Source organism: Myxocyprinus asiaticus, chromosome 26, assembly GCF_019703515.2.
Source record: "Myxocyprinus asiaticus isolate MX2 ecotype Aquarium Trade chromosome 26, UBuf_Myxa_2, whole genome shotgun sequence".
In the NCBI taxonomy this organism is placed as follows: domain Eukaryota; kingdom Metazoa; phylum Chordata; class Actinopteri; order Cypriniformes; family Catostomidae; genus Myxocyprinus; species Myxocyprinus asiaticus.
The window spans coordinates 40,195,445-40,209,681 of record NC_059369.1 but is presented as its reverse complement, the minus strand read 5'-3'; the positions used below and the strand labels follow the sequence as shown (position 1 = coordinate 40,209,681).

At 39.1% G+C, this 14,237-nt stretch overlaps 1 protein-coding gene across 3 annotated transcripts in view; it reads left to right on the top strand.

The window, feature by feature from the left end:
* The window catches only part of LOC127416908 (F-BAR and double SH3 domains protein 2-like), a 125,244-nt gene that overhangs the window by 33,259 nt on the left and 77,748 nt on the right, over nucleotides 1-14,237 (top strand). For 2 of the 3 annotated variants that reach the window (XM_051656504.1, XM_051656505.1), the window contains exon 3: nucleotides 2,769-2,814. In XM_051656504.1, the coding sequence (XP_051512464.1) occupies nucleotides 2,769-2,814 (46 nt within the window). Of the gene's footprint in view, nucleotides 1-2,768; nucleotides 2,815-11,603; nucleotides 11,671-14,237 lie in introns of those variants that run through there. The other variant, XM_051656506.1, reaches the window with a different exon arrangement.

Genomic DNA, 14,237 nt, shown 5'->3' with positions numbered 1-14,237 from the left:
AAATCTATAGTGATAGTTGCCGATAGTTTTTTCATCATTCCGTCATTTCATAATAAGATCCCCCGGTATGTTTCGGGCTTGATTATACTTAAAAGTCCCGCGATATGCACCGAATATTTCTGGTTGTTTTGGGGATTTTGGTTGAACAATAAACTGCATCTGGGATTGTATTCATTTAGGACACTTTGTCTGTGCTTGTCAAAGAATAAGAATTTTTTTTTTTTTGACATTCTATAAATACATTTTAAAAACTATCGTCTGATTAATCAGTTATCTGCCTTTCCCACCACCTTAGTTATTGTATAGGCAAAATCCACTGTAGGTCGACCTCTAATTTGTATGTTGCCTAGTGCAGGTAATATGCCAGAGAGAGGTAGAAAAAGTGTCTCTCACAGATTCTATTAAGGATGTGTGGTGAATGTTGTGTCATTACGATCTTGTCATGCTCTGGGACTAACAGAGAAGGCATTCTAAGTCCTGAGTGGCAGATAGTGATGTCTTCAAAGAGCTTAAGAGAGATGAGAGACATTATTTACAGCCATGAGCTCTAATGAAATACTTTAGGTGTGTTTACTGGATGTTCGACCCTCTGAAAATGAAAAGTGATGATCAAGCATTTGTGACATACCACACAAAACCCTTTCTCCTGTAAACTGTTCTGCTATGCAAGCATCTCGCCTTGCTTTGATTGGACACTGGGTCTGAGCCACAGAGAGGACCTGCAGTTTGCTTTCCATATTTGGGAGCATTTCTGGGAGGAAGGTGGGGGGGGGGGGATTTCTGTCTTGCATAAGAACAGTGTCATGGAGTACACACACAATCCCATAAATGCTAGCTGTCCACCCGGTGGGAATTGACAGACCCCACTGTAAAACAGTTTTCAGGCAGTTTGAAATTTGAAATACATGCGATGAATGATTTGAAATTGAAATCAGAGGGATGAAAAAAGGGATTATGGGAAAAGGAGGGAGTTTGAGTCAGTGGAGGGAAGAAAACAGTGACGTTTATCGTCTTTAATCTTCGTGACTCAGACTTCACTCATTTGGAATGCAATACACAAACAGTGGACACTAGAGAAAGATAGATGCTCAAACAGTCAGCTATGTGAATGCCTCGTGCTCTCTGATTTAAAAAACAAACCAGTCATACCAAGAAGAATGTTAAAAACACTCTGGAACCGTTACCTCAGCTGACTCGGATTGTACTATGTGAGAAAATTTACAAGACCGCGCTGAATTCCACTTATTTGCAGATTTTCTGTGCCCTTTATTAACTTGTACAGCTGTTGTCTTCTGAGGTGACAGAAGATGTCAGTCACAACAGATGTTTAATTGACGGTTTTATTTGCTCATATCACTTACATCATCAGCGAGCATCAGAATATCATTCTTACAATACGAATTTAACCATATTATCCTGCATGCCATACAGCTACAGTCTTTGAAGCACCATTATACTAATATAATGAATAATGGGCCATAGTGAAAATGAATAATTGAATATTTGAAATGAATAATTTTAATTTATCTTCACAATAAATTTTTATTGTATTTGTGTATCTTTTTATTTTGCTTGGTGAAATTATCATCAATCTCCGCACCTCCCCTGACATGCTCTGGTGCCCCCCTGGGGAGGCTTGCCTCCCAGTTTGAAAACCATGAGCTTAGAGGAACATAAATAACTCTTGTACTTCGGAGAGGTTAAAACTGAAGTGCGTGAATTTTTCAGTGTTGAAAAACATTTTCGTATCCCAGCTTAATATGCAGAGACAACTATAAGTAAGCCATTCTTAGGTTGATTGCACTAAAAAGTGCAACATTTTCTCTACCAATGGTTTGAGTTTGGGACGGAACTACATGTTCGACAGTGGGAAATCTGTTTGAAAACAACAGACACTTTTCCACCATCAGGCTGAATGGTTAATGTTGCTGAATTGTGCCTTTTCAGTACTGATCTGTCACGGTTTATTTTTTCATTGTGGTTTTGCGAAACCAAGATTAAAATGAAAATAACCGACAATTGACCAATCGTGAGTCGTCAGTAAAACCGTTCTACCAGCAATCCGGATTTGGAACGGTTTGTAAATTACCATACCATGTTCAAGTGGAAATGCATCTGGAACCGTTACTTGCTGTGCTAAGAACCGTTTGGCTCGGTGGTGTACAAGTGGCTAAGATTTATTTTTGCAATTCCGTTTGGTGACACTAGTGGTGCAAAATATGCACTCTTCAAATGTGAATAAAGTAAAAATGTTCATTTAAATTCAAATCCAAAATCACAGCTGTGATTTTTAAAGACAAAACATACTCTACGCAAGTGCAAGAACACACGTACAATTCATAACGCAACATAAGTATGCGTTGCTGCACGGGGCAGTATAGTGGTTAGCATAAACGGTTTGCATCTACATTCAGTTTAAATGACTGAGCAAGAGTTTGAAGAGAATGTTTGCTGAGCAAGTTAGTTAAAGTTGTTAAACTGTTTTATAGCTAGCTAGCTTCATAATAACACATCCAGTTTAATGACGCAGACATTTGAAGCTGACTCTGTCGCCCCCTTGAGGACTGAGGTTTGTTAACACAACAGTAATGCAAGAATGCATGTCAAATATGGATAACCGAGTGCGTAATGTGTTGATCCAGCATTTACGTTTGCATTTGCGCACTTGTGTAGAGTATGATTCTGGGTTTAAAGGCCTTTATTTAAGCTTATTGTTGTTTCTTTGTTTACTGTTGTCTGATCTGTATATTTTTGTTTTTTAATTGCAGAACATACAGCCAGAAAAAAGCCACTCTTGAGAGGGATTACGCACAGGTGAGATTCCAGTGTGTGTATACTAATAATGATGATGATGTTGCATGTATGCATTTGTTTTAAATTTGTAACACTTTTTAAGTGTTGAGATTGCATTGCTTTATATCCCCTCGCAGCTGTTTCAAATGTTTGATGCTTTTTTGGGAAACATAAAAACAACAGAAAATCCTTCCCACTCTGGTTCTGTTTATTGCTGTAAGTGGAACACTTTAAATCATTCCATTTCTCTGTTGACCAAACGGATGTTCTTGCAGCTCGTGGGATGTTCTTAGAAGCTTCAAAAGTTGTAATTTTGACCTGTTGTGTGTTTAGTTGATTATGGTCGGAATAAAATAAACGCATTGTGCAATTTTATAATTCTTTTTTTTTTTTTTGTGGATTTTTCCCCTTTTTCTCCCAATTTGGAATGCCCAATTCCCAATATGCTTTTAAGTCCTCGTGGTCGCGTAGTGATTCGCCTCAGTCTGGGTGGCGGAGGACGAATCCCAGAATCCCGTCTGAGACCGTCAACCCGCGCATCTCATCACGTGGCTTGTTGAGCGCGACTACGCACAACTCACCACGCGCCCCACCGAGAACGAACCACATTATAGAGACCACGAGGAGGTTACCCCATGTGACTCTACCCTCCCTAGCAACCGGGCCAATTTGGTTACTTAGGGGACCTGGCTGGAGTCACTCAGCGAACTAGCGAACTCCAGGAGTTGTAGCCAGTGTCTTTTACCACTGAGCTACCCAGGCCCCCAATTTTATAATTCTTTCTCACTTTACCACTTACCGACAAGGACGGAGATTTTTTATAGCGCTAGTCCATCCAAAATGAAGAACAAAAGATGTGCATTAGGTGTGTAATTGTTGCTTTATCTGCGTATAATATCATTATTGCACAACAACTGAGAATGATGGGGAATGTAGTTTTGCTGCACAAGTCTGCTGCCTGATTTTCTTTAAAAACAATTTTTTAAGAGAAACGATTGAACAGATGATGGATTTCAGCTAATTACTGTGAACCTAGACCAGCAAAGCAGACATTCTGCCTGAAGTATTGTGTCCCAGCGTTTCAAACTTCTGTTGCTTTGGAACGTTGGAACATATACCAATGTCTTGTGCCAATTTAGAACAATTGGACCATGAGATTTGGTTTTGTGGTTTGCCAAACTATGACAGAGCTTAATAACTTGCTGGTTATGCTAGTAAATGTATTGCTCAACTTTCTTGATACATTGTAGGTTTGCTAGCCTGCTTTAAGTTTGTTGTGACAAAGGTCATGGTTTTGTGCTTCCTAGTTGTTTAGACCATAATATTACTACAGAGTTCAATGATATTTAGCAGGTTTTAAAGTCACATCATATTTCGCAAAGCAAGTTTATCGCATATTGTGATAACCGACTTCTTGAGATCCATCAATGACTTATTTTATTGCAAAGTTGGAGATTTTATTGCACCTGTAATATCTTGGTGCTCATAAAGAAGATATGCAATCTGCTTTCTTCTGACAGAGTTTAATGTATATTGCGCATTAAACTGTAGCTTTTCCAGCAATTTTTAAAGGTTATCTGAATATTCTTTTGGTTAAATTTCAATAGACTCTTAAGGAAGATATTTCACTATTATTTGTTTAAAGGGATGGTTCAACCAAACCTTCATGTTGTTCCAAACCTGTATGGCTTTCTCTCTAGCGTGGAACACCAATGGAGTTGTTAAGCAGAATGTAAGGGACTGACAGCCTCAGTGACCATTCACTTTCATTGCATCTTTTGCCCATGCAAGGGAAGTAAATGGTGATTGAGGCTGGCATTCTGCCTAACTATGCCTTTGGTGTTCCATGGACTAGAGAAAGTCATACAGGTTTGGAACAACATGAGGGTGAGTGAATGATGACAGAATTTTCATTTTTGAGTGAACTGTCCCTTTAACAATATCTCCACACTTTACTGCACTTCAGCACTGGTCCGCTGGCCCATTTCACCCTAACAGCAATGGCATTTGTCTGATGGCATGCAAATGTTACGTCAAAAGAGAGGTGAGTGGCATCACGCTAATCCAGAGATTATATGACACAGATTATTAACCCATTGGATTAGGAGCAAATATTCAGTGTGCATGCACAGGGGTGTGTGTGTGTGTGTGTGTGTGTGTGTGTGTGTGTGTGTGTGTGAAAGAGAGGACAAACGCTATGTTGCGTGGACCCTAGTATTGAGTGTAAAATGATATTGGCTCTTTTTTGAAGTGTTTAAGGCACAACATTTACTGAGGCAGGTGTTGCTGGCAATGTACATTACCCACAATATAATGCCATAAACACAACTGCCACATTGTCTTTATGAAGACACACACACAAATAGTGAATGCACAACACATCTTATTATTTGGACTTTTGTGATAAACAGTTTGTTGGATTTAAGTTATAATTACAGTGGATATGTTAAAAGCTTCCTTTATTACAAAATCACTTTATTTGGCAAAACAGGATTTCAGGATTTTGATTATGCAGTGGAAGGTATTGCACCCCCCCCCCAAACCCAGTTTCCAATTCCCACTTAGCCTTTCAAATTGCTTTACATTTCCCCCCTACAAATAATAACATGTATAAAATTTTTTCCTGCATATTATAAATTATATAACCTTTTTCTTTCATGTTACAGCATGCATAGCAATTTTTTTCTACATATTATAACACAGTGGCAAATTCTCAGGGTCAGCAAAGCATTCTCTGCTGGCCTAACATGCCTAATAAATAAAAAAAAAAATTCATCTTTTCATTCTTATTCACCTTTTTGCCCATGTATTTTCAATTGCTTTCCACTCCTACTTCATCTACAAACGAATTGGGGAAAAAATAAAAGTTTATCCAATCAGAATGTATTCCTTGACACTTACAAGTAAAGCGTGACGGCTGTTTCACAAATCGCATGCCCGTAGCCGAGCTCGTTAGCCGAAGCAGCGCGTGAGTCTGAGCTCCACCCCGTTAGGCCTTCAGAATTTCTACAGAATCCCCCAACAGTGCAAATGAATAGGCTTCTAGTGTCAGGTTGTCAGATTCATCAGCCAATCAGATTGATTTATTTGTTCTTGATGGGTGTGGTCTTTAGGATACGTCCCGGTCAAAGCCTTCTAGCTGGCCTTGAGTGACGCAATCACGCTTTATGTGATGTACGTAATTTGAAAGCGAAGAGCACGAGGTCTAGCTGATGAGTCGGCTGTCATCACTGCCGCTATCGCCATCGAGAAAAACCCGAGATGTTCTGCATGTACCGTGTGATTATTTAATTTATTAAACAGGAAAGGAGGACTGATTTTCACTTCAAGTAAATTGGTAAGAGCTTTTTGCATTGTTAAATTAACATCAGCAGTCTTCTAAGGGTAAATTAGGCTGTTTGAACATTCAATGTCTTTTCAAGTTTTGAAACAAAATGTATTGCAAGTTTGGCGGAATGATCCGCCCCTCCGGCTTGTCATCGTCGGGCCGCCCTTCAGCCAGGCTCACGACGGGAGTTGGGCAGGAGAGCGAGAAGAGATGCATAATTAATAAGCCTCGTTCTGACAGCGGTGAATGAAGCACACCTGATGTGAATAATGCTTCATTACCGCTGTCTTTAAAATGCAGAGCGCACCTCTTCTCGAGGAGCTGGCTTCAAATCTCCATGTGTGCACACTGGCATCCTCGCACACCCAGGACCAGAGCTGGGTGGGTTCGGACGAGGTGATGCGCCGCCGGACCCACTCCTCGGACCCCCCGGGCCGATTAGATAAATCGCTTGGGGAGAATTGCACACGTCGCAGCCGACAAGCTAGAGGCCGGGCCGCCTTCCCCTCCCACCTGCCGCAGGCCTGGGAAGACAGGCCGCAAAGGATGCCGCCACCCCTCATGCAGTGGACCCTGGAGGGGAGCATGTGTGGCCGACGGACGCAGCTCATGCCTGGGCCATTCCAAAGACACTACCCCGCCCTTCACGGAGCACCGTCTCACCGCAAGGATGCCAGATTCCCCCTTTATTATGAACACTATTCCCCACTGGACACTTTTATTTTCCCCCTTTATGGACATTTTACTTGTATTATTATTTTCAATAAATGCCTCTCTGAGGCTTGACGCAACACTCACTGTGTCTGTCTCGTGCTCACCCTGCCACAAAAGCAAAATTTAAATCGCAAATATTATTAGTTAGCTATTTCCAGGTATTATAGACCTCCTTGGTAGATTCATATGAAAAAAAAATATATATATATATGATTTTTGAATGTCAGTTCATTTTACAAAATGCTGCAGTTAAAATTAGGCTTGCTTGAGCATTCAGTGTCACTTCAAGTTTTGGCTTTCGTGCATGGACGTGTTTTAAAAAGGTCAGTTGGTATTATTAGTAGGTTGCGATGTAATGTATGATGTCCATAGGCATAGGGTGTCTTATTAATTGTGAAACTGTGTTTTCTTAAGGGCATGAATTGCACTGAAGGCTTAAAATGCACGGGCCGCCACTGTTATATCATGTATATTTTTTCCTACATGTTATAGCATGTATACCATTTTTTTCCTATATATAGCATGTAAAACATTTATTTTGTGAATAATAACATGTATAACATTTTTCTTTTATACTATACTATACTTCTATACTTTTCTATTATTTACTATAGCATATATATAGCAAGCCCCTTTTTCTTACATATTATAGCATATTACATTTTTAACCTGCATTTTAAAGCATATATAGGCCTGTCACAATTATTAAATAATCATCTGATCGCGGTTATTTGATCTAACCGCAGTGATTTGAGACAACCGCAATTATTGGGCATTCAAATTCCAATAACATTTTAATGCCCAAATAAGGGCATTTTAAGCGAATATACTGTATAAATGCCATGAGCGGTGCGCTTGTGTCATTCAGTTGAACTCAGAGTCCGAGCGTCACTGAGCCGCTCCGTAGAGGTCAACCAGCAGAGGCTTGCACCAAACTCCAGAGAAAATGTAAATGAACAAGTATAAACTGATAGTGAACGCAAAGAGCTCCGGTTTTACTTTAAGTATTTAGAAATATTTTGATATTTAAAACATTATTTTCATGTCGTTCCTAATGTTTTAAAGCCTTAAAAGGAAATCATAGTTTATTTCTATTTTATTATTCGATTTTTATATTTGAATTTAAATATGCAAAAATGACTTCTTAAGGTGTATGAAGCACACATGCAGAAAAAAAGCACACCTTAAAACATATGACAATTTATATGGCAGTTAATCGTGAAAGCCCTTAAAGAGACAATTAATCGTCATAATCGCAATTATTTGTTTGACAATTAATCATCAGCCAGATTTCATAATCGTGACAGCCCTGAGCATATATAACATTTTCCTTAAATATTATTGCATGTATAGCATTTTTCTCTCATACTATAGTGCAAACAAAATGTTCTTACATATTACAGCATATATAACATTTTTACTTACTTATTATCCACCTTATTTTGCAACACGGGAGTAAGCAGCGGCTGCATTTCCGGCGAATGTGAGAAAGTTCCACTGGCATTGACCGTGTAAACAGTGTAAGTAACTAGAAAGTTATAATATCAGAGTTAGTGATCTGGGCATATAAACTATCAAACAACCACAGGATGTACAGCAGAATTATGTGCCAGTGTCGGATTATTTTCTAACGTTAGCAATTATAGTAAAAGAGTAAGTAAATCATTCACTTGTTGCTGTGTTTTTTTTATTGCGAAATGCGATAAACGGTAAAAATATATGTGCTCAAAACCAGTGAGTTTATGAATATCGTAATTAATGACAATATGACGACATTTATTGCCAGCCTGTAATATAAAGCAGCATAATGTAGTATTTTTGCATAGCTAAAATAGCTGGAAGTGGCTTATACCAGAAGTGGTCCACATTCAGTGTTGCTGATGGCGGCAACCTAGTTTTGCTGAAAAATAAGATGGATAGCTTACATAATATTTTTTCCTGCATATTTTAGCATATATAACATTTTTCCCTTCATATTACAGCATGTAAAACGTTTTTCCTATGTATTACATTTTTAGTTTATATTATTGCATTTAAAATTTTTCCCTATAAATTATAGCATATAAATGTATATTTTTTTTTCTTACATATTGAAAAATATATTCAATTTCCTTACCTATTAGAAAAAGTGTAATTTTTTTCCAACATGATAGCATATAACATTTTTTCCTATATATTATAGAATATATATCATTTTTTCCAACATATTATAGCATGTATAACATATTGTATACAGTGTGTGAATTAATCATCTAACCTTATTGACTCCTGTGATTGAATCACTTTGGTTTGTGAGTCTTTAAAAAGAACTGCTCCAACCGAGTGATTTGTTGATGGATTGAACATTGCTTTGAGCTGTATGTTCATTTTTGTGGCAACAAAAAACAACACCCAACTCAGCTATATTTTTTCAGCAGTGACAAAGCACTGCTTCTGAATAACGGCGTAGGAAACATGGTTTCACAAAAACAACTGATCTGCTTGTGAGCATTCTGGAATATAACCTAATGTTTATAGGGACTTGAACTTTGACCCCAGACATTTGTTTGTAGAGATTAGAAATGGTTGCTTAACGTTTGACCCACTCTTTCATAACTGACTTTCATAGCAGAGCTTCATCATATGACAAACAATTTTAGATTATTTCATGATTATGCAGGCTTTTTTATTTTTATTTATTGTTTTCAATATTGAACTCAATATATCAGTTTTTTTTATTATTATTATTTATTTATTTGTTTTTATGCTTAAATGCTTATGTCTATAATCCTTTAGTCCTTTTATACAAAGTCCTAAACAGCATCTCTTTATATGCATCTCCATTCCCATACTGCCTATTAGTACTGTATATAGTATGCAACATTAGGATTAGTGAGCCCAAATAATAGTATGATAAAAAATTGTATGTCAGAGGGGCTCGTATTGTGTACTATTTCTTTTACTGAAGTAAAATGGGTTGCAACTGCCATTTCATATTGACTTTAATGTGTGTGACCACTGAATTTAGCTAAATGCCAACACATGCAAGCAAACGTAAACAGTGCTTGACAAAGGGGTCTGTGATATCAAGAAGCAATTTTATGATGCAGATGTCTCAATACTGCTGTACTGTCTTACTACATACTGAAAAGCTTGTACTTTCCCATCAACAGAAACATTTAGTTTGTAGGTGAAGTATGAGAATTCTGTTGCAGCCATTGATGTTTCTGTCTAAGCATCAGCCAATAAACCAGCAGAGGGCAGGTGAAGAGGGCGTGGCTTAAAGTATTGCACCAAATAGTTCCAGTTTAAATGTTGCCATGGTGACCCTGACATTCACACACTGGCAAAACGGGCAGAGATTTCCCCTCGCGCTGATTAGCTTGGCTAGGCTAACACCCATGTCATTGTACAGACCGGTCCTCTATTTATCACTATTAATGACTGGAGGTGAAATTAAATGAGAGGCATCCATTCAGGTCCGTAAGGCGTTTCTCAATCCTGGTCTAACCTTTTATCCTTTATCGGACTTGGCACAGCAATCGACTTGCAGCTCACGCATGAGCTCAGCACGCTGTGCAGCTGTCCTCTCAAATAAAGATTCTATTACTGCCCGGCCCCAACAAACAGAGGAACTCTTGTGTTTAAAGAAGAGGGGGCAAGAAAAGTTGGCGTGTCAGTTTATTCTGTGTGCCAGCGCTAGGATTGACTCAACCGCCATCACGGCTGTGATGAGCCAACCAACATCAACTCAGGGAGAGACAGAAACATCCATAGTCCAGAGAGAGGAAAACAGGGAGAACGCATGTGAGAAAGGATACTTATTGCATCTCTGTTACCAAACCTAGTGAGCAACCTTGCTGTCTACTGTCTCCTTGTGAAGGGGTCATTCACACTGAATGTGTTCTTGTGTTCAGAAACAGCTATAAGCAAAATGGAACAGAACAGAGTATACGCAATACTCTAAGCTGATGTGCAAAATAAAAAAATCCTGTATCAATCGTCACTTTTTTATTTAAAATTTTATTTGTATCTTTTTAACTTGTATTTATCTGTCATTGTGGCTCAAAATATTATGGCTTGGCATGTGTTCAATAGATCCAATCCATGTTTAATGGAAATTATTGTTAGAACAATAACATGGCTTTTGTACCTCTTTGTACATTTTTTTAAAGCATAATTCCCAAGCAAAATAGTGATTTGATAAAAAAAAAAAAAAAAAAAGTGTGGCAAAATATTGGGATCGACCTATAGTTTTTTTGTTAAAATCGGTATCGGTCTAAACATTTTCATATCGGTGCATCCCTACTTGTGTTTTTCCGAACCTGTATGTCTTTATTTCTTGTGTGGAGCACAAAAAGAGATGCAAGGAAGAATTGATAGTCTCGATCGCTGTTTAGCAGCAAGAACATTTCATATTGATCGCATTCTTCCACTTAAAGGAATGGTTCACCTAAAAATAAAAATTCTGTCCTTTGCTCAGTAACATTTCTGCTATCCATTGTTTTTCCATTTTGCTCTCTCAGGGAGCACAAATATGTTTCCCCCTCTTGCAAGTATTACTGCAAGTCTGAATATTTTATTCAACCTTGTATGGCTGTTTTGGAGGGCAGGAATTACAAATGTATATTCTTAGACCTCTTTCTACTAGAGCTTATCTGTGGATAGCGCTGTAACAGATGGAGAATCTCTCTCTCTCTCTCTCTCTCTCTCTCCCTCCCTCTCTCCACTTATTTTCTGTCTTTCTGTCTCTTTCTCTGTCTTTGCCATAGCTCTAATAAGTTCCCTGTGTGCTGCTGGCTGAAAAAGCAGGATTACATGATGAAGGGAGAGATACTGGAGGACAAGTGCAGGGGGTATGAGAGACCGAGATAGACCTCACACTGCCTGACACATCACATCAACTCTGATCACACAAAGTGAATATACATTAGACATGCACAACACATAGACACACATCTCCAAACCTGTGCATACAAACTATAGGAACCACATAGCAATGCCCTAGCAATCCCCCAGAACACCTTAGCAGCCACCTGGAAGCCCATAGCAACCACCTAGAAATGGCCTAGCAACCACATAGCAATGCCTTAGCAATCACCCAAAACACCCTAGCAACCACCTGGAACACAAGCTATAAAAGCAGCCACATATTAATACCCAAGCAACCATCTTGCAACCACATATCAATGCCCTAGCAATCACCCAGAACACCTTAGCAACCAAATGGAACTCCATAGCAACCACACAGCAATGCCCAAGCAACCACCTTGAATCCTATAGCAAACTCATAGCAATGCCCTAGCAACCACCTATAACACTGTCACAACTAGGGATGGGCATTTTCAAGTAATTTTGTTGTCGAATACTCGAACCCCAAAAAAAAAAAAAATAAAGTACCCAATTACTTGTAAATAAAAATGCATGTAAAAAAAACAAAAACAAAAAAAACTGAATGACACATACGTGTATCTTATATTTTGTATTATTCACAAAAGTGTCCAAGAACGGTTTTAAAATAAGATAACTTTAACAAACTATGCTTTTCTTTTTGGGGGAAAAAAATAAATGAACAAAATGCATGGAAAACAAAAAAGAGTTAAAAATAACTGTAAAAAAACATTTGCATTCAACCGGAGCTTACATAGAAACCGATACTGACGGCAAAAGGGTAATGCACATGCTGTATATAAAATCTGAGTCTACATAAGTCTGTCATATTTTTATCATTTTATATATTATTATTCAGAAAAACAAGTGGTGAAAGTTTGCTTTTTATAAAATGCGCTCTGCCTTTATTAAAAGATTTCAAGCTCATACACGTACTTGTCTGATCAACTTCAGAGTCCGCGTCACATTTTTTCCACCTTAAAGCAGATCCTCGTTTGTTGGTTTGCATGACTCCCAACAAGAACCGAGTACAGAGAGTAGAATTCAATAAGAACCTTGTAATATAACTTCGCTACACAAACACCATGATATATCTTCTCTCATCCAACTCCTCAACACCAGATGTGTCCGCAGCATTCCCAGTAGACTCAATTGTAACTACGAGATTTGGTGAGAGATTCAGAGGGAAAACAGTGTAATTCAGGGCTGCTCACGGCAGGCAAATTCGGGAAGGAAAATTAATTTGCGATATTCAAGTAGTGTTTTTAATACTCGAGTAGCTGGTGCAGAATGAGTACTCTGTTACTCGAACCACATAGCAATGCCCTTGCAATCATCCAGAACACCTTAGCAACCTCTTGGAGCCCCATATCAACAACCTAGAACCCTATAGCAAACATATAGCAATGCCCTAGCAATTACCCAGAACACCCTAGCAACCACCTAGAACACCCTGGTAACCACCTGGAACCCCATAGCAACCACCTTTAACACTATCGCGATCACATAGCAATGCCCTTGCAACCACCCAGAACCGAAAAGCAGCCCATAGCAATGCTCTAGCAACCACCCACAACACCTTAGCAACCACCTAGAACACCCTAGCAACTACTCGGAAGCTTATAGCAAGCACCTAGCAATACCCAAGCATTCACCCATAACAACCTAGGGACCAGCCGGAACCAAAAAGCAACCACAGCAATGCCCTAGCAATCACCTAGAACACCCTAGCAACTGCCCGGATCCTCATAGAAACCACCTAGCAATGGCCTAGCAAGCACCTAGTAATGCCCTAGCAATTACCAATAAGAACCTAGCGACAACACGGAACCCAATAGCTACCATATAGCAATGCTCTAACAACTGCCTAAAACACTATCACAACCACAGAACAATGCCCTAGCAACCACCCAGAACACTGTAGCAACAACACTGAACCCCATGGCAATCCCCCAGAAGCCAAAAGCAACCACATAGCAATGCCCTAGCCATCACCCAGAACACCTTAGCAACCACCCAGGGCAAAGTAGCAACCACCTGGAACTCCATAGTGTAGCAATTCCCAGCAACCACCATAGAAACCACCCAGAACCCCATAGCAACCATATAGCATACCCCTAGTAATCACCCAGTGCACTCTAGCATTATGGTGGTAACTTTTGCATGAGCAAGTGGCACTCACACTTCCCTTGCAAAATGAAAAAATATAGTACTGTCTCTTCTGTTTCTGCTCTTCACCTTTTAGCTCTTTTTAGTCTCCCACGACTGTCTCTCCATCATTCCATCATTTCTCGGTCCCACAATCACATCTTGTGCTCTTTCCCAGAGCTTCAGTTGTATTAGCACAACTTGTGCTGCCAATGTAATCAAATGGCTTCATGTGTTAGGACTTCTGAAATCCAACTAATTCCTGGCATGTCCAGCAGGAGCAAACCAGGCTTTTGAACCTTTGACCTTTGTAATATGTAGTACTCAAGCCCCCCCATGTGTGGGCTGAACTCTTATAACTAGCTGTCAGTCATGTGGGAGGAAG